The sequence below is a fragment of the Pempheris klunzingeri genome, chromosome 6, assembly GCF_042242105.1.
Source record: "Pempheris klunzingeri isolate RE-2024b chromosome 6, fPemKlu1.hap1, whole genome shotgun sequence".
Taxonomy (NCBI): domain Eukaryota; kingdom Metazoa; phylum Chordata; class Actinopteri; order Acropomatiformes; family Pempheridae; genus Pempheris; species Pempheris klunzingeri.
Genome location: NC_092017.1, coordinates 13,459,241 through 13,479,872, shown reverse-complemented (window position 1 = coordinate 13,479,872; position 20,632 = coordinate 13,459,241). Strand labels below are relative to the sequence as shown.

The 20,632-nt window shown below is 39.1% G+C and overlaps 3 protein-coding genes across 3 annotated transcripts; 2 read left to right on the top strand and 1 right to left on the bottom strand.

Moving 5' to 3' along the window:
* Positions 1–1,245: 1,245 nt before the first annotated feature.
* On the bottom strand, positions 1,246–7,107 carry LOC139203101 (serine/threonine-protein kinase NIM1). The gene is made up of 4 exons (XM_070832767.1): positions 7,086–7,107; positions 4,545–4,847; positions 3,416–3,684; positions 1,246–1,998 (listed from the first exon to the last, which is right to left on the bottom strand). Exons 1-4 carry the CDS (start codon positions 7,105–7,107, stop codon positions 1,246–1,248), a joined length of 1,347 nt encoding a protein of 448 aa, XP_070688868.1.
* A 1,105-nt stretch (positions 7,108–8,212) lies between these two features.
* pole4 (polymerase (DNA-directed), epsilon 4, accessory subunit) lies at positions 8,213–9,981 on the top strand. The gene is made up of 4 exons (XM_070832641.1): positions 8,213–8,582; positions 9,130–9,214; positions 9,531–9,572; positions 9,774–9,981. Exons 1-4 carry the CDS (start codon positions 8,331–8,333, stop codon positions 9,785–9,787), a joined length of 393 nt encoding a protein of 130 aa, XP_070688742.1. The 5' UTR covers positions 8,213–8,330; the 3' UTR covers positions 9,788–9,981.
* A 6,620-nt stretch (positions 9,982–16,601) lies between these two features.
* On the top strand, positions 16,602–19,724 carry ccl44 (chemokine (C-C motif) ligand 44). The gene is made up of 5 exons (XM_070832448.1): positions 16,602–16,794; positions 17,896–18,025; positions 18,777–18,924; positions 19,139–19,217; positions 19,332–19,724. The coding sequence occupies exons 1-4, from the start codon at positions 16,731–16,733 to the stop codon at positions 19,175–19,177; spliced, it is 381 nt and encodes a 126-aa protein (XP_070688549.1). The 5' UTR covers positions 16,602–16,730; the 3' UTR covers positions 19,178–19,217; positions 19,332–19,724.
* The last annotated feature ends 908 nt before the right edge of the window (positions 19,725–20,632 follow it).

Sequence of the window (20,632 nt, the reverse complement as noted above, 5' to 3'; positions counted from 1 at the left end):
TAAAGTGAGAGGTGACGTGGAGGTGACTAACCATAATGTGGAAGAAGACTTCACAGATTGCAATGAAATGAAGTGTCACACTCTCAAAAGAACTCATGGCTTAATATTTCAAAGTTTTGTAGAGTTTACAAATGCACTATTACTATCATATTTCGTCATCAGCTCTTTTACCGAAAACATTTGAGCTGCCGCCAAAACAAGAAATTCCTGCAAAGTTTTTTCAGGGGAGCAGTCATTTAACATCCAAGTAGACATTTCTGTGTAAACACTTCTTGGCTGGAGCCATGGATGCAGAAGAAAAAGATTAGCCAATAATAATGTGCATCCTGCTGGAAGGAGAGATGAGGCGATTGAGAGGAAACAGTTCAAATTGATTGTTTGAAAATACTTTTATTTTGATTAATGAATTCTGGCCATTGCTACGATTATTGATACAGTGACGTGAAGTTCAGACTAGCATCCATGAAGCGGTTATGAAAGAATTGCCTTAAAACTAAAGCAAGCATTAGCACAATACTTAACATAGATATTAACAAAATAATATTGAAATTGTGCAAAACATAAACTCCGGACTTTTGTGACAATCATAAAATATGCATAATATTTCCACACATTTTTAATAAATATTACCTTTTAATGAAGGCATTTTAGGCATCCGTTTTTGTCTATAAAAAAATCATTTAAGACATCTGTAGACTGGTTCCGTAATTTATTTTGTTCTGGCCTTAATTTTGTACTATGCCTGTAATCTTTCCCCAGGACGTGTCTTTTTCCCCCCCAGAATCTCGGGTTTAATTTCTGTTGGACTAAGCATGTCCTCAGTGTCTCCCTTATTAGGATTACCTGTGGCCTTGGAGTACAGTCAGTAGATTTATGCACTGACTAAGAGGGATTAGAAGATGCTGATAGCCAAACAGCGACTGATGAATGTCTTGCGTCAGTAATCTTGTGGTTGGTCAGAACAGAAAGCCATAGCTAATTACTTCTCTTAAGTGCCCCAATCTAAAAACTATAATTGACTTACACAATGAAGAACCCTTTGACTCCAACCTCAGCCCCCATGTGTCTGCATTTTGGTCCAGTATTGCACAACACAAACTGGATACCTGTCAACATCCAACTTAACCCCACAGATTACGGAAACTGAAGTGACTGCGGGAATGTAAGCAAGCAAATGGGTTCATGTGTATGTGATAAAGTGCCTGAGTAGCAACAACTAAAGCTAATCCATTCAGAAATTTCTCATTACAATAAGACACAGACAGCTGAGGGAGTGTGTTTTGCCACAGCTGCTACAGACCAATTCTTCTGATCGCTATACTCGTCTGGGTGAATCGCTGAATAACCGACGGCCTCCACCGACCTCCTCTTCTGGACCCGATGGAGAAGGATCCGGTAGGTCCCAGTGAGCGGGCTCCTAGAGTCCGAGCAGGGATTGTTTTGGAAATGGACAGTCACAATACCCAGATCTGACAGCAAATCCTTCACCCCCTGCTCCTCCACACACAGGTTCTGGTTGGCCTGGGCAAAGTGGGCTGGGGTCAGGGGCAGCAAGACATATGGTTGAGGGTACTCAATCCCCTTCAGCCAAGCACTGTTTATAATCTGTGTGAGAGAGGAGCGATCGACAGGCACGGGCCGTAACATGCCCTTAATGACAAGCTGGCATGGATCTGGCACGTAAGTAGGGATGCTGTAGGCCCCCTGAAGGATGCAGCGCTTCAGCCTCCCCAGGCTGTCTCCGTAAAATGGCATAGTGGCCGTCACCATGAAGTACAAGAGAATACCTAAAGCCCAGGTGTCTGAATAGCGTCCAATGTAGCATTTATCCTTAAACAGTTCGGGAGCAGCGTAGGGTGGTGAGCCACAGAAATTGGTGAGGAGCTCATTCGGGCCGATACTTGTGCTAAAGCCGAAATCTCCAACCTTGATGCAGTAGCTGGTGGTGTAGAAGACGTTCTCTGCCTTCAGGTCTCTGTGGATTATGTTGTTGTCATGCTGAAATAACACAAAAATCTCAGTAGGTATTTTATATTTTCTCTTAGGGGAAGCAAGTGTTACAGTGGGGCAAAAAAGTATTAGGGAGGTAAGAGGGAGTTGAAAGTCCGTGTTGCCCAGCGACAGCCCCAAAACATCACTGCTCTAGAGGAGATCTGCATGGAGGAATGGGCCAAAATACCAGCAACAGTGTGTGAAAACCTTGTGAAGACTTACAGAAAACGTTTGACCTCTGTCATTGCCAACCAAGGATATATAACAAAGTATTGAAATGAACTTTTCTTATTGACCAAATACTTATTTTCCACCATAATTTGCAAATATATTCTTTAAAAATCAGCCAATGTGATTTTCTGGATTTTTTTTTTTATAGTTGAAGTGTACCTATGATGAAAATTACAGGCCTCTCTCATCTTTTTAAGTGGGAGAACTTGCACAATTGGTGGCTGACTAAATACTTTTTTGCCCCACTGTAACAATCCAAAACAATTATGACTTTTTTCTTTATCTATGTTATATCTTGTCATTGTTCTGACTGGATTAGTGACATATTGAAACCCTTTAAAGCACTATACAAATAGCATTACATAAATAATAATAATAATAATATAAATAATAATAATTGTTGCTTTTACTGACTCATGTTAAATCAACTAATTTAAGTGTAATAAACTTGACACTTTATGTTGACATAACTTAACTCAGTTAAAGCAACAGGGTAACTTGACTTGAGCCAAGATGAGTCAACAAATCCTTTTTTACATAAGTAAGGGATCTGTGTACTTCTTGATTAATCTTAGTCAGTTAAATTCATCTTTAATTTGGTTTATTGTGGTTTTGTCTCTTTTTTGGCGAATTAATTATGCTGAGTATAGGGAGTTGGAAAAAAGTTTGTAATCTTAACTATAACATAATCCTACAGTTACTTTGAGAGTTTGTGTGTGAGACCACAGGCTGACAACAAACTACTCTGATATACTGTGATTCACTGTCCACTGACCATGTATGTCCTTATATAATTTGTCCTCTTTCCATGTGTCACATTCTTTGAGTGTGTTTTTTTAATGAAGGATCACACGCATATTTAGTTGATCAGATTTCAAGATGGAGTGAAACACTGAATTTGTATATGATAATATGTGTATTGTAAAAACAATATCAGCATTCACAACACCCCTGGATTAAAGCTGACTGAGGAACTCATGACCTAATATTTCTTGTCCTGTCTCTACTGGTCACTGAATACCAGCAAATGTTTGCATCTAAATGTACTTTAAATTAACATGGCTTGAGCCTTTAAAAAAAATACACTCTATAACAAATTAAGTTCTTATTAGCTTTGACTTATCCAGAAACGTCCCTGTTAATGAGGCACAGACTGCAGTGGATGATGGTGAAGGCTGACACTGAAGCTCACCATGTGTTTAACAGCAGAGAGGACCTGTGCGAAGACCAACTTGGTTTCCAGGTCGTTGAGCTTCCCCCTGGTGGTGATTCGGGAGAACAGATCTCCACCGCTGCCGTACTCCATCACCAGATACAGCCTCCTGCTGGTCTCCAGCACTTCATAAAGTCGCACTATGTTTGGGTGGCACAGCTTCTCCATGCAGCTGATCTCAGAGGAAGTCAACTGTTGGCTCCTCTTGTCCAGACGCAGCTTGTCCAGGACTTTAATAGCTACTCTCTCTGAGAAAGAAGATCGAGGGGAGGCTTGGATGTTAGTGACGGATTTAGAGAGGGTCTAACAAGGTGAAAGGTCATAATAAGGATAGAGACATACTTAAAAGATTTAAACACATGAGAAAGCTTGGAGATGGATGCCATTTGTTCATGAGAGGGCCAAAGGAATGTACTTTTGGCATCTAATTTAATTGGAAGATTGTTGCAGCATTATTTCGAGGTATGACAAAAATGTGGCAAAGAACCAAGAACCCCCAACAGCTCAACCTGAGCGTAATTTTCAAAATAAATGCACTGCAGGGGTCAGAGAATATCTGGGTTGATCCGAAAAGGCTTATTCAGGGGACCAGTCTACATGGGCAGTATTCACAAACCAACAATATTATTCATGTACAATATCCCCCCTGAGTCAAACTGTACATAACTGAAAAGCTAAAGTGCAGCTACCCAGACTGGACAGGAGGGAATGTGCTTCATGCTGGATAAAAGATTCATTATCTCAAGATTTAAGCATTGATTGACAAGCACAAGCTAAGAATAAAATGGTTGCTGTTCCAGTCCTCCTGGTCTTCTCTGAAAGGTTACCTCTTTGGATTTCACTTTTAAAAAGACTATGTTAGTCTCTGTGATATTGAACCATAATTACACAGGCACGAACAGGTAAAGAATAGGCTTTCTCTTTCAGTTTTTCATTATTTCTACCATTTTTTGTCTGTCTTTGGGAACTCAAAATGGTTTACACAGCTGGGTTTGCAGTGCTCTGCGGCTTTGTCATTGTAAAGGTGAGCAAAGATTCAACCGGATGCCAAAGAAAACATGAGAAATTAATGAATAAATGGGATAAAAACAACATAAACGACTCTGACCTTTTGTCAAGGCGTGGATGCCCAACCTGACCGTAGAGAAATTTCCCTGGCCTATCTCTCCACGCAGCTCGTAGAAGCCAATTCTTCGGCCAAGCATCAGGTCGTTGACGATCTTCTCATCGTGGGCCATGTCGTAGACGACCCTCTCAAACGGTGACTGCCTCATTCTCTCTGCTTCGGTCAGCGGCGGGGCGGCACTAACGGCAGCAGAGGCCAGGGGCCTGGTTATCTTTTCCAACTTTTGAGCCTCATCTTTGGATTTTTTGCTCATTTTCTGCTTTGACCACATGCATGTTTTGGTGGCTTGAAAAGAAATTCAAGAAAGTTTTAAGAAACAAGAAAGAATTAGAAAGCAGAACAGACACATGGGTTTCTTTGCAGAGGCCTGTAAAAATAAGTCAGCACCATTGTGTCAAAGGAGCCTATTGACCCCGTTCCACATAACAAAATTAAACAGCACAGCTAACCCTCTTAGGTTATTTTTGTATTGGTCCGTTGAAGTCTTACAGAAGCCAATGTGCAGACAAGTAGTGTGACTACTCCGTGTACTGAACACTGCTAATGAGATTGACCTCCATGTCATCTGAATTTGTCCTCTATGTGGTAACTTCTGGCCTCTTTAAAACTGCATCTAAGTTTGTGTCTAGTTTATGAGTTTCTGGTGTTTGTTAATGAAAATGATGTTTATCGTGTACAAGATAGAGGCAAATAGTAACTGATTGTGTACATTTTAAATTAATTTGAATTGAGTTAATTAACATCAACCAATCTTTTGTTTTAGAAATAAGGTGTAAACTATCCAGGATAGAGAGGGAGCTCTCCTTTAACAAAGACAAATATTGCACCTTTGTGCCGTCGCTGTTGTGACAAGTATCTTATCAGCTTTAGAGGTCTGGCAAATACTGATATATTTTTGGACTATGTTCAATCAATTTAAACATGTATGCTTTCATTTTTAATGATGGACAAAAGCAGGATGTGGTGACCTTTCCTGTTAGCTTTCTGTTCTGGGAACACAAGTCAGATTTTTTGGATCCAGTTTTCAAGTCTCAGCATATTTCTTTTAAAAACTTGCCAAAGTATTCATTATTTGCAAAAACAAGGACATATTTGGACTTTTTAAAGCTTATACACAGTTTTGTTTGTTTTCACAGGAAACTTTTTATTAAGGTTTCAGCACAACGGTCAGATGTCAGATAGTTCATCCGTCAGGACTTTAGCTGTGCGTGGGTATTTTACAGTGCACATATAACTTCTACAAATGACAGCACATGAGACGGTTAATAAGGTAAACAAAGTATCCAATGCTCATTAATATATGTATATATAATATATAGATATATAATATATGATAATTGACATTTCACTCTTGTAAATTTACAGTGTAATAGTAATGTTCTTCCTCCTGGTCACTGTGGTTTAAATTTAGCCTGCGGTACGCTCAGTACTCAAAGTGGCCAGGATTACTCGCTTATTTTAGATACTGTATTAGTGGGTCCAGTCAATTTGCCTTTGGCCAGGATTACACGTTTCTATTATTAGTGGATCTGCTCACATAATATAAAATGAAACTGGTAAATTATTATAAACTTATGTCTTACTCTTTTGCTACTGCTGCATTGTCTTGTTTTACATTCTATTCTTGTCTTTTCCGTACATATTACTTGTTGCTGTACACATTTTGATATAAAGCACTTAGAATTTGCCTGCAATGAAATATGCTAAATAAATAGAATTGCCCTCCCAATGGAACAAATGTAACATGTAATGTAATGTAGGTAATTATCTTGGGTAGAGGTGGAATTGCATTCAATTGTTACTTGATGTTAGGATTTAATTACTAATCATTCAAAAGCTCTGTATAATTGCTTTTTATACAACTTCGTTGCTACCTTTTCATGTACACTATGGACAATTTATGGATAAACATTGATGTACATTCAGCAGCCCCACAGCATTTCTGTAGTTTAAAGAGGTTAAAAATAATAAAAATTGTAAAGAGTTTATAAGCAGTGAGTATAGTAATTATGTATTGACTTTATTGATTGTTAATAAATATTTCACGTCATGTAAGCCATTAAAAGAAAGAGGTTTACAGTAACCAGGTCATGAAAAATACCTTTCACTTGTGTTTATCCTTTCTTTTTGGCACCTATGCAGTAAATATTGGTACGCCACAAATTCATACCAATATGGGCTTTTCACTTTCTAATAAGCAACCAAGGTCTTAATAAGTTATTAATAGGAGGTTTAAAATAATCCATCTTACTAATGCATCAAATAGATAAACAGACAAAGCACGTGTCATATGAGAGGACAAACACAAGCAAAAGGATTTATTAGTGACTTGGTAGTCAAAGTTAGCCTTTTTAATGGCCTATAACTGATCTATAAATCACGAGTAAATAATTTATTAACAACTAATGAAGCCACTAATTACACCTTAAAGTGTTTTATTAGAAAGTAAAAATTTTAAAGAATACAGGACTCAAACCGAATGAACACAAATATTATAAAAGTATACAAAGTGCATGCATTTACCTGGGAGATGCGGGTCCTTCATGTCTGTTCCTCAGGCTGTCACACCTGACTGTGACTGAACGTGTGAATGGAGCCTCGGAGGGCTAAATCACTCCTACAATCCTATTAACTCAGTGTATTAGTGCACTGCTCATTGACATATACTTACAACAATGGAAATGCTGCATAAACACTTTTAAAGAATAAACTAATCACACCTCATATTAGTTTTGATACTGAACAACTGCATTATAATTATTAATAATTATGTATGTAGGCTTTTGGGTATGTGTGACATTTATGCAATAAATTAATTGTTACCAAGCTTTACTCACGTGTCTAAAGATATATTTTTGATACCTTTCTTAAATGGTTGATTTGAATATATTTTTCCTTTTAGCAGCAAATCCCCACTTGAAGACAATCATACGCTCAAAATACAATTACATAACGTATATTGCCAAGGAATTAAATCATTACACATAAACAATACGTTTAAGGGGAATTCAAGGAGGTTTTTACATTCAGTAAAGAGCTGGATTATGGCTGAATATCATTAAAGCTGTTATAATCAATATTTTATATGGAACCAGCCAGAGTTTTAGCTTTAGCATTTCTCTCTGAGGTTGGTGGTGGCCAAAACAGAGCTTAAAGTAGAGTGGATATTGGGCTTTCTTTGTTGGGTTGCCAAAACAATCTGAAATGCTAATGTTGCTTCACCTCAGCTAGATATGTAAATAAGCAACAGTTTGCCATATCAAATTTATAGGATGAGGACATGGTAGTTTTGTGTTTACAGCTTGTTTCTGCTACCCCCAAATGGCCAATAAGGTTTAAGAAAGTGAAGATTTATTTAGTTTTTTCTGTTTATAGAATTTGCAAATGCATCTATATATATATATATATATATATATATAACTGCATCGTTTTCAAAGTATCATGCAACTTAGTTCTCCTCAGTCTCATTAAAGCATTAAGATCGGAGGCAGCTTGTTTTGATTGGCGTTTTGCTCCAGCCAATAGCCAGGCCTTGCTTCACAATCTGTCCAATCACTGACGAGGATTTGTTGGCGGGAGAGGAAGAGGCGGGACCTCAGGGTGACTGTCTGACGAATCAGCGCAGGCCTCTCGCCCAAAGGCCGGAAGAGCATGCTGGCGCGCTGTTGCTCGTGTTGTTGTCATCTTTGACATGTAGCTAGTAACCGGTTGTGATTTGTATGTTTGTGTTTTTATTGTAAATATAACGTTTGTGTAAAAACCCAGAGAATGGCAGCAACGGTAGCTACACCTGTCACCCCCACGGAGCACGACCCTGACCGATGTGGGAGCGAGGAGGAGAGCCGCGGGGCCGAGGCGGAGGAGGAGAGCAGCCAGCAGCAAACAGGCCCAGCCGCCGCCGCCATGACCCACAGCCGGCTGTCCAAACTCCCGCTAGCCCGCATCAAGGCGCTCATGAAGACCGACCCAGACGTGTCACTGGCCAGCCAGGAGTCAGTGTTTATCATCGCTAAAGCCACGGTAAAAACTAGCTAAACTAAAAGCTAGTCAGTAAAGACACGTGGGTGTCTATGATCTGATAACCTGCCACATGTCTCATCTCAGTAACAAGCCAATGCTGAGCCAAGTTTACTGTAAACTATAAATCAGCGAGGGCCCAAATCTCTCACAGCACCTGTAACCACCAAAATGCTTTATAACCTGTCACACTGTCACAGAGTTTTTCTCCTCTCGCATAATTTAATGTGTGTTACCATTAAATACAGCAGCATTTTGTCTTATACCATATATGAGCTTGCAAAGACTTAAAGTAAATTTAAAAATAGAAATCTGGAGATCATTAACTACAAAGAAAATAAACTCTATTTAAGGAGCTCCATATGCTGGATGCCAGCAGCATGTGGGGGTTCCTAACTTTCTCTTTTAAGGTAAAGAGAAAACTGTGGCACAGTGAATATAGGAAGGTGAACCAGCTGAAGAGAGAATTGTTGTTGATATATCAGTGTTTCAGTCGTTTCAGATATTCTTTTAGTATTAAGTGAAATATCAATGCATTTCTTTGCTCCAGGAGTTGTTTGTTGAGATGATTGCCAAAGATGCCCTGGTGTACGCCCAGCAAGGGAAGAGGAAAACTTTGCAAAGGAAAGACTTAGGTGAGTGCTTTGAAGAAATGCTGCATGCGGTTTGCAAATATTTACAGTCAGCAGGCTTTTAAATGAGCTTACAGTGTTGTTGTTGGTCCACTGATGGACTTGGAATTGTGACTGTTTAAATTGTGTGAAAACAGAAATTATATCTCACTAAAGCTGATGTGTTGCTGATTTTTGGTTTGTGTTGCGGCCCTGGTTAACACGTTCACTTGTATGTTGACACATTTATGTTTGATAGCACAGCTGTATAGAAATCTAAAGTTTGTTAACCAGACTTTTATATCTCCCATTTCTCTTCTGTTCTCTTGTGTCTATCCAGACAACGCAATAGAGGCCATAGATGAATTTGCATTTCTTGAAGGTAAGTCATGACATAAAAAGAGCTTTAAGGTCTTGTTATGAATTTACAGTGGCTACATTCACCAATAACTGCTTGAATAGATCTCCCACGTGTGTAAAATAAAATTATCAACAACGTAACATACAACATGCTCATGCAGATGTGTGCACATGTAATAGAGACTTTATTAACCACATTGATTCTCTTTTATTTTCTCTGTAGGCACACTAGATTAAACACTGCTTCAGGAGACAAGAACACTGAATATCTGCAACCACCCAAGAAACTTTCCATTACAGAGACACAATTTGTTGTGATAACCTTTGTGGTACTTTTCTAAAGTCAAACTCTCAAGATTTTTCATACTTAACTTTGAAGATATTGGTGGAAATGTGTACATTTTTTGTAAATATTTGTGAAATACAGCTGTACAATGAAATAAATTTAAGTTTAAAAAAAACCAACAGTTTCTATCAGAATTAAACAGTCCATCTTCATCGGTTTGTCACACCCTGAATTACTAGTAAATCTGCAATTAGCAAGACAAATAATGTCATTCTGTCTGTAAACGGTATCAAAATACAAGTTTATGAGGGCATGAGATTGTCCACGTTTGCAAAAGTACTCAGATATGTGCTATTATATTAAACACAAAGAAAGCAATTAGTTACACAGTCTTATAGGCAGGGATGCACTAATTCAGGCTGGGAATCAAACACCTTGGTTGATCTCCACACTTTTACAATGAACCTTATTTATTGTGACGGTTTTGCTTAAATATTTTTACTGTTTCTGCCAATAACTGTTTTTATTACTCGTTTTCTTACTTTACACAAAAATGGGTCCAAAAAAACATCAAAAATAGTTTAAAACAATCAAGTGGCTTCTGTTTCAAGAGTTAGTCAATTGCACTATTAAAGCTACAGGAATAAATTATATATTTGTATAAAAACAAATTGTACACTTTTTTTAGTGTTAGTGTTTACACCTGACATTTCCTCAGAGCTCTGGGCTGGTGTTGATCATCATGAAACTCTGAGTAGCTGGAGGTCTACATGTCTCCTTGTGCTCTCATCTGGACTAAAACGTGTGCAGCCCTTTTGACCTTTGCTTCGTGGTCAGCACCTCCCAAGCTCCAGCACATAGTTATAATTTTTTATTGCCATTTAAATGCCTCAGCTCACCCTAGTAATCTGCTGTTTAATTGAACAGGAAGTGCAATAGACCTTTTTTTTTTTTTTATCAGATCATCAGAAGACATGAAAAGCAATAGAGTGAATCAAGCTTTCTCAGGAAAGACGCCATCATACAGCTCACTGAACTAACAAGTAGCTTCTCCTGCTCACGAGATCCCATTAACCATCATCAAGGGTTGATGACAGCACAGCATCATTTGGTTGTCAGTAACCGTTAAAACTAGCAGCAATCTTTACTAGAGGCACAAAATTATGCACCTGCTCAATAACGCACCTTCAGAAAGTGCAGCTGAGATGTTTGTAAAACAGATGAAAGCGGCGCTCACACTCACAGTTGGGACACTGCGTTGTTCTGCGTGAGGTCATCGTGTCTTCCTCTGCAGCTCAGCTGGATCCTTTTTGCACTCAAGTGTGTCAAAGACCTCTGTCCAAGGTGCTGATCCTGGGACCTCCAGGGATGTGGGAGCTGTCCAGGGTACCGCCCTTGTTGACACATTTAAGGGAAGGCTTCGCAATACCAAAGATTATGGGATGTAATCTTAACCGACTGGATTTGCTGAGTTAAATTGATTTTATTGTAGGAAACATGGCAGTAAACTCCAGTTTTTGTTTTATTATTATTATTTCTGTTTTTTTGTTTCATCATTTCAGGGACCACTCGTGTATTTTAATCTTGGTCTTCTTAATGCAGGCATGTTGCTGTTACCCACTTGTATTAACTTAATTTGTCTGCCTGATTAATCCAATGGACCAAAAGACATGGACACAAACACGTGAGAAAGGGAAAGATATGCCTCAGAAAAAAATAAATGAGCTATTCCTTTACCCTTCAATATAGTTTTTTTAAAAATGATTAATTTTGTATATAATTTATACAAGTTTTATGTCCCTTTTGATCTTTCCTTATTTGCGTTCATCAAAGGTAGGTCCCTGAAAGATTTTACAGTCCTGGTTGGAGAAACTCAGAGCCCGACCAATGAGGCCTGTATTGTTATAATGTAGTTTGCATGTGATGTTATAGAATTAAAAAGTCAGATGACAGTAAATCAGCTGACACTTCTTTTTTAACTTAAACATAATATAAAAATATTTGATTAGGATCCCTTAAATTTGGTTATTAAAATATTGTGACACCAATAACACTAATAATGCTGAGAGGGACATTATGGAAATGTGAAATACAATGTAGTGGGTGCTCACTGGTGGAAAAACTATGTAACGGTGACACCAAAGGACTGCAAGAAATCTTTGGCATTTCTTTATTGCTATTGTTATTGGTCATCAACTGACATATTTGCTAATACTGATGTGTATGTGATAAGCTAATGTCAGCCTGGCCAATATCAGCTAGGCTCTATTTTGAAACACAGAAAACTGTTGGTTGGGATGATTTCTGTATTTGACATCAATTCTGAAAACACTAAATCTCTTGGAAAAGTGATCAAAATGTAAATATGTCAGTTTTGTTGAATATTCCATTTTACATTTTGAACACGCAATCCGTGTGATACAAGCCAGTGGTACATTTCTTACTCAACACGGTGACTTGTATGACACTGAGAAAATCACATAGAGCTTTGAGTTTGCATTAGGAATGTATCTGATTCTCTCTAGACCTGAGATGTGTGTTGTTCTTCCTGGCAGCATTTGTTAAACACATCCACAGTGTTCAGTTTCACACTCTAGGCACAGTCAAGACCCCTTGAGTTTTTGCAGTGGGGATTTTCAAAATAAATGCCTGAGTGTGTTTAAGCTGATTTTCTGGGTTTAGTGTTTCGAGCAGTAATGAAACAGAGCTGTGAGAAGCACAGATGTTTGGTTCCAGAAGAACACCAGTTAACTCCCTGCAGAGGAATGCCTGACTGGCACAGGGGAACATAAAGTACTCTTTTCTAATAAAATATAATCACATGTTGAAGGATTGGACATCATTTTATTTCCACAGTCAATAAAGACATTCCATTAAGGTAATCTCATGTGAAAAGAAAATGTAGATCCTCCCCTTATCCAGAGCAGGACATGAACAATAAGACTGGGGCTGGCTGGCCCGATGGTCCTCCATTACATTGATGGAAAAACGGCTTGCTGAGAGAATAAACCTTGATCCTGCGGCTTTTTTGTTTTTACAGTCTAGTTTATTCAAATAAACCAGAAAAATAAATCAGAATGACTTTTCTTGCTGAGAATGAGAGAGAGACAATCTTTTGCCCTCCAACGTCTCCAAGAGGCCATACTATCCCTCCATACATCTCAGGCTCTCCACTCCTTCAAAAGAGGCAAACTATTCACTGCTATTGGTTTGATTTTTGATTGCACACATGTTTGCGAGTACGTACACCTTGATAGGAGATATTTTAATGGCTGAAAAGATATGCAAGAAATGTATCTGGCTCACAAGCTGACCTGTAGTCATGAGGAAGGTATGTTTTTGCAGCTGACATTCCAACCTGATTTCTTGGGTCAATTTCTTGAACAGCTAACTCCACCCCCAACGCACACATGTATATGCACATTTTTACCCCAACCTCACCCCTCAGTGCACAGACTGCATATTTTCACATCCAGAGTTCGGATTTGTATGCCCACAAGGGACATATTGTTGCCGTATTGTCTGAATATTTAGGAGCCAAAGGATAATTTGTTCAATGTTAAGATCGTTTTAATTACAGGAACTTAGACAGGCCCATATTCATCTACGCTTACAAAATGTGTCCACGGCATGTCCCACATTATTGACTAAAGCAACATATCCTTGCCTGAGAGGTGACTCATGGTTACAGTATTACTCTGCCAATGTACTAGACATTTGTCTACTTTTGATATTTTCAGAGTCCAGTATGTCCAAAGCATTTAGGCTAATGAGGCGTGATGTGTTGTTTTAATTTGTAAGCTTATTAATATATTTTCAACCGTGGTAACACTTTTATAGTAGTTTTCCACCTTCTCTAATGGAACCACCCCAGTGGTTTTAGTGGGACAGTTTTGTAAGTCAACTATTAGTGATGTACATTGCGTTCTTGTGTCTCTGTTTGGCGATGTATCTTAGTTCTCCTTGCAGATAACAGGCCCACATAAATAATGTGGCTCCCTGTCAGATGTTTCCAGCATATCTACAATAAAAAATTATTGCAGAAGCCTTTTTAGTTATCTAAACCATCGACTCTAAATGTCAGACTTTGGTGCCAATCCAACAGGAATAACTCAAGGGAAGATACAAGTTTCTCTACCCTGCAACAGCAGCCCCAGTAGATCAGAATCAAATGCAGCCACAAGACATGTTACATGTTTTTGACATTTAATGATGCAATCTTACACAATCCCAAATGTTTGCTTGTCATTCTGAGAAGACTTACAGGAGCTTAGAATCCAAAGAGGAAATACATAGATTTGGACAAAGTGGTAACGTGTCCTTCAAGATATAACTAAATAACCTCAGGTACCACCAAAAACTGTACATTTCTAGGGGGAACACATGGTCTGGGGATTTAGGTGGCCATAAACCATAATTATCCCAGTTTGTGTCGGGCCAAGGGACCCTTGTTGCACGTTATTGTGCTGTCTCCCCTCATTTGCTGCCATCACTCTAGTGTGTTCCTCTAACTAAAGCATAAAAAGACCCCCCAAATACTTTATTTTAGTTATTTTCAAAATACTTTTTTTGAAGACTGAGGTTTATCTGAGGTGAAAGTTTCTGACCACCCCAAAATGAGGTGGCCTGGAGTTATAGCACGCTGTTCTGGAGTACATTTTTGCATCACTGCAGTAAGGTAAACCACTGGAAGTGAAAAACAAGATTTTTAACTTGTCAGCCTGAACTGATTACTCTTTTGATGCTTTTAACACTACAAATGACATCCCATTCATCACCACTGTATTTTGGTGGCATTGCAGTTGATTATTGCAACAAAAATCTGAATGTTTACTTTGAATAAGCCATTAGTTTGGGGGATTTCAGTGACAACACCCTTTAAGGACATGGGCCAAAGCATTATTCCAAACAAAAGGCAACACAATGAAAGAGTCAATGCAAGTCAAAAATGTTCCCATGCACAGTAAGTGTGAACAGAGTAGCATCACTGGGATAACTCCCCGGGTGGTCAATGTATGATCACATCATGCGTATCAGACGAATACTACAGGAGACAGCAACTCATTTGTGTATTACTCATTAAGTATTACAGCTCAATTATAGTTATTAATTATGAAGGTATGTTAAATAATATGTCAATGTAATGTGTCCACAATGTATTGTGGCAATATTCACGTATGTTATACCTAATAGGACTGTTGATCGATTTTTATACATTGTTGTTGTTTACAACATTGTCTGACTTTGGTTTTCTCAACCACAAGGTTGGTTCAAAGGAATATCTTTCTGAAACAGATGCAGGCCTACACCAATTTCTCTGGTTTCTCTCAGTATAATGAGGTCCCGATGCTGTTCTTTGTTGAAGTAATAGATGCGGATGCTTGACTCTCAGATAGAGCTTCCAGCTTATTGTTGTGGTGTTCAGTTATGGAAACTAAGTAACAATTTTATTACGATTTATGGGCAGACAGGGAGAGGCTGCAAATACATATCGAGGGCATATTTTTCAAACATCTGAATCACTTTGTCGGACAAATATATTACATTTACTTTGTGACATTTGTGCATTGGCATGAGCCAAATCATAAAAAAGAAGCAAAAGCAAGAACACAAGAATACAGTGGCTGCCAGACCTCCAAGATTATTCTGTAAATTAGAGACATGGTTAGTGGGGCTAAACAAAAGAATGTAATATTTGTCTTTACTTTCTTTGAAAACAGAATTGTGACATTTATCACTGGAGACCTGCAATGTATGCCTTAAAATAGGCTGTGGGTTTAAAATTAAGCATTAAATTAAACATCAGTGCGTCAGTGTAGAAAGAAAACACTGTCTTGACCATCATCTGCACTTGAGGGGGTATGAAAAATGAAAACAGCAAGAGGCCGAGGACTGAACCTTGTGGAACACTACTTCCAAAATTAGCAGATGAGGAGCTAACGTTATTCAAAATGCAAGCAAAATGTACTCATACAGTGTAGTACTTTTTGTGCAATAAACAATAAAACATATAAAACATGGCCAATTAAGTTTACGCTTCACTAAATACGGGGTATAAAATCAAGAACAAGCCAAAGAAACCAATGGAAGACTGGTTCCTCTGAGATAGTTCCAGAGTCAATACCAACAAAAGAGCTCAGTTTTATATGGTGCAAGAATAACACATACTGTAATATAATGTTACATATCTACAACAGGCACTCTTAACCACTTATACATGTTACTACTGAGGGTTAAGCTAATGAATTCAGCTTATCATGGTTTCTAACTGTGTTTGGCATTTTGTCTGAAATCCTACAAACAACATAACTCTGCTGCAAGACTGATCCACAAGTCAGACTCGCCCACTGTCCAGTTCAGGAGTTTCCACAACTCCTCATACAGCTGTGAACCTTGGTTTATTCAATATCATTTGGAAATGGATTGTGTTTGTGCTATTTAAATACTTTGTGAAATGTGTAATGTGAAAGCTACAGGGTGATTCCTTGCCGATTTCCCCCATTAAATCTTCTCTGGAGGGAAAAATGCAATAAGGACAAGAGAAGAGACAGAGTGAAGAAGGAATTTAATGAGACAAATGAAACAAACTAGGCTTGGCATCCGGGGTGAAGAGGAAGAAAAGGAGAAACGAGTGAGAGGTGAGATGAGTGTGAAAGAACAAGAGAATGAGGGAGGGAGTTTAGCTGAGCGTGAGAATGACTGAAAATGGATAAACAGAGGGTGGGAGGGGAAGACGGTAAGACAGAAAAAGAGAGGTGGTGGAAGTCAGTGAGTGAGAGATGGGCAGGGAGGTATAAAGAGAGGGAGGGAGTAATATAAGAGAGGCAGCCATAGAGGGAGAGGTGACAGAGTAGATTATCCTCCTCTCCTCTCCTCCTCTCTGCCAGCCTCATCATGTTCATGCTGCAGATGTTGACTGTTATCTCTCTGACTGTTATTCTCCTGGCATCTGTGGAAGGTAGGACACAACCATACTTACTGTGTGTGTGTGTGTGTGTGTGTGTGTGTGTGTGTGTGTAAGTGTGTGTGTATTGCATGACTTGCATGGCTTGCATGGACCCTGCAGGTGGACAGTGTAGCAAAAAGAGCGATGGCGAAGACAGAAAAGGAGAGAAGAGGGAAAGAGGGATAGCAGCAGCAGCAGCAGGGAGGGAGGCATGGATGTAAACAGAGAGGCAGAACGCAGGAGGACGAGCATCTGAAATCACACAACACTCACACAGAAAGACAGTAACTGTGTCAGGGCTCAGTCTGTGTGATGGTTGTCGCCTCGTCTGTTTTTTGAAATTTTGTTAAAAGCGCTGGAAGTGCGGTGATGTGCCTGAGGATGGATTCAAAATCATCTGTGGCATAACAAAACGGCACTGTCCTATTTTACAGCTCTTACTGCTCCTGCTGCTTCCATCACACTTTAATTTGTTTACACATTAGCTTTGGATGAAAAGGCATCATGGCACACCCTCCACACAAACACACGCTCCTTCTCTTTTTCTCTCACTTTCTCTGTCTCTCATTTCACTACCGTGGTAGTATGTTTTGCAGCACAATGGGATGCCATTGTAATTCCTCGGACATTCTTGTGTGTGTATATGCGTGTCCATATGTGAGTGTGTGTGTATATGTAACTAGAGGGCATGTGCGCATTCTGCAGAACAGATAACATTTTGCTGCCTACAAAAGCTGCCAAAATACTCAGTTTCAGTCTGTGCTAACATCTGAATGTTGTGTTTGCAAAAATCATGATTCTGTGCAGTAAATATGAATGTAAAATGTGCCTGTGCCTAATGTTAATCTTATTCGTAATAACGTGTAATAATGCAGACTGTTTGAAACTTTTGTGGCTGGCATGATGTTGCTTCAATGTTGTGTCATCACTTGAGAAATGATCTGGTAAAGTAAAGCTAAAATCAAATCAGAGGTGTGAAATAGAAAGCAGTAAGTCAGCATAATTAATTGAGCTTGACACCAAGGAACGTCATTATAAGTCTGCCAGTTTGTTTTGCCTTCTCTAATGTTCTCTAGCTATTTTTTCTTCTGTGTTTGGCTGTTTTTTTCCCAGGTAAAGGTGTGCAGATGCAAAGGGATGTCCAGTGCTGTATGTTGTACTCCCAGGGCAAGGTGCGTACCAAAGAAGTGTTGCGGTTTGAGTTGCAGACAGAGGGGCCCGACTGCAGTATACAAGCCATCATGCAAGTATTTCAACTATCCACTCCTGGAGCTAAAGAGCACACAGCAATCTGCAGGCATGGAAAATATGCCTCTCGTTAGAGGAGGGCAGAGCTGGGCTGAGAGGCATTGTCATCTTTCCAGGTCATGTTGTTATGGCAGGGCTCGGAGCTGTAATTGCCAGGGAAGTAAGAAAGGAAATATGTGGGAATAACAAGCCATCTGAAAATACCTTCCGAGCCAGCTGAGCCCTGCCGCAGCCAGTCAGTCAGAACAGCAGGGTTTAGTTAAGTAAACCATTCTGCATTGTGATACCTATTGTTTCCAGCAGGTCGGAGAAATCTGATGTAGCTGGGGAATGAGGAGCTTGCTTTTTCATGTGGTCCAGTTAACAAAAACATGGAATTCTTATACAGTAGATACAAAGGTTTCTTTTGGTCCTCTCTATTTCAATGGTTCCCAACCTCTTTTCCTCAACTTTTCACACTTTTGATCACAGTTTGACTTCTTTCTACCAGGGAAAAAAACCTTATTTGACTCTATTTCCAGCATCTTATAGCAAATCTACTTTGCAATTCCTTTGAGCTCAAACTCTCAGAGGCTTTGGTTCACCTGACAGACATCTTTGTCGCCCTCCACATTCTTGCTGAATCATTGCTTTTGCTAATCTTGTGCTTCCAGCTGATTAAAATTTCTTTCTATGTCCTTCTGTGTTCAGCAGATCCTTGTACTGCCAGCCTGCATCGTGTAATAATTATTGTCTTCTTTTTATAGTCTTTACACAAAGAAGGCGGTGAAATGTGCAGACCCCAAAGACCGGAAGGTGAAGAGGTTACTGAGAAAGCTTCTGCAGAGACAGAGATCCAAGGCCCACCGAACCATGTGGCTCCTTCCTCATGACAATCTGCCCGTCATGTCAGAGGTCAGATACAAGCTACTTTACGGCCACATTACATATGTCAAAGCAATCCAATATATGCCTAATACAATAATGTAATGTGCTTAGATAAAATGTATTTAGCCAAAAGTAAGCAATGTGACTTATGAGTTTTGATTTGAGGGAGATTATCGTGGTATTTCCATATTACCTCAGTTAACTGAGAGATAAACAGATTTCCTCCTCTTGTGATCATCAGGACAAGAAAGATAACTGGGCAGTTCTCAATGTGGAGTGATGGAGTGCCGTTACATATGGAGGAAAACTCATAGTCATAAGTATGTTCTTTTTTTTTTGACCATCTTGAAACTGCTACTTCAGTGCATGGTATGTAATAAGTGAAAGAACCTCTCATAAGTGTCTTATCTCATATTTTTGGATTCTTCCCACAGGCCAAGTAAACGTTCAGCAGCTTGTCATCTTTCCATGGCGAAGCTTGCTGACTCTCCAGTCGTCTCGTGTCTCTCTCTATCTACACTCTCTATCTGTCTCCCTGGGACCAGACCTGGGCAGCAATACATATTTAAATGGCTTTAGATGTTTAAACATGAACTGTGCTTTAAATATTCCCAAACACGTGGCTGGAGCAGTCTCAACAGAGGAGTATTTACCTGTAAGATAAGTTGAACTGATTTTTTTTTTAATGGCTCATACTGTTATTTGGCAGAGTCTGCCTGGAAGTGTCTGCCCCTACTACAACATTAGTACTTGTGACTGATCTGAAATCACTGAAAATCAGGTGTAATTAAAAAATAAACGAGCAGTGATATTAATATCGTATATCAGCAAGGTACTCTATGCTTATTTGTGACTTCTATACCTTAAGTGATGTGTAATGTGTGAACAGGTGAAATCAAAGTGGCATCGGAGAGAAGATTTTACCCAGATACAACTTCCTGTGTCACATAAAGAGCAAATGTTCCTGATATTTTGTTCACTCTGTATATTGACTGTTTGACTGTTGATCTTTTAAAATGAGGCCCTCAGGCATCTACCAGAGATTTAATTATCTACACATTTGTAGTTTACATCTGTCTTTTTCACCAGTAGTCCGTCACTAAACTATGCCAAAGTATTCATGATTTAATTCACCACATGGCAAGGCTGTTAAAACCTAGAGGGCTCAATTGTGTGTGAAACACACAAGTATTGTAGAAGAATGCACTGTATGCTAAAACACAGTATCTCAAGTGAACTATTTTATAAATTAATCTGAAATAATAACTGGAACTGCCTCTTCTTCTGGGTATCTCTGTGTGTGCGTGTCTTATTTTACTACTCAGTACACAGTATAACATGTTGGTGGGTTCAACACTTTGGTCCAGGCTGAAATATCTCAGCAATTAGTGGACGGATTACCATGAGACTACATACAGATATTCTTGTTCCCCTCAGAATAAATTGTAATGGTTGTGAGCCACCAGTCACATTTTTATTTATCCAAAAGTTGTGTTCATGCCCAAATATCTGTAAAACTACTGACATTCCCATCAGCCCCAGCTGTGCTTTGTGTTTACCGCTGATTGGCGAATGTTAGCATGCTAACACACTAAACTAAGATGATGAAAATGATAAACTTACATGTTTTTCTTACATGTATAATATACTGTCTACTGTATATTGTTAGCATTGTCAATGTGAGCACTTTAGCATGCTGACATTAGCAGTTAGCTCAAAGCACCGCTGTGTGCAG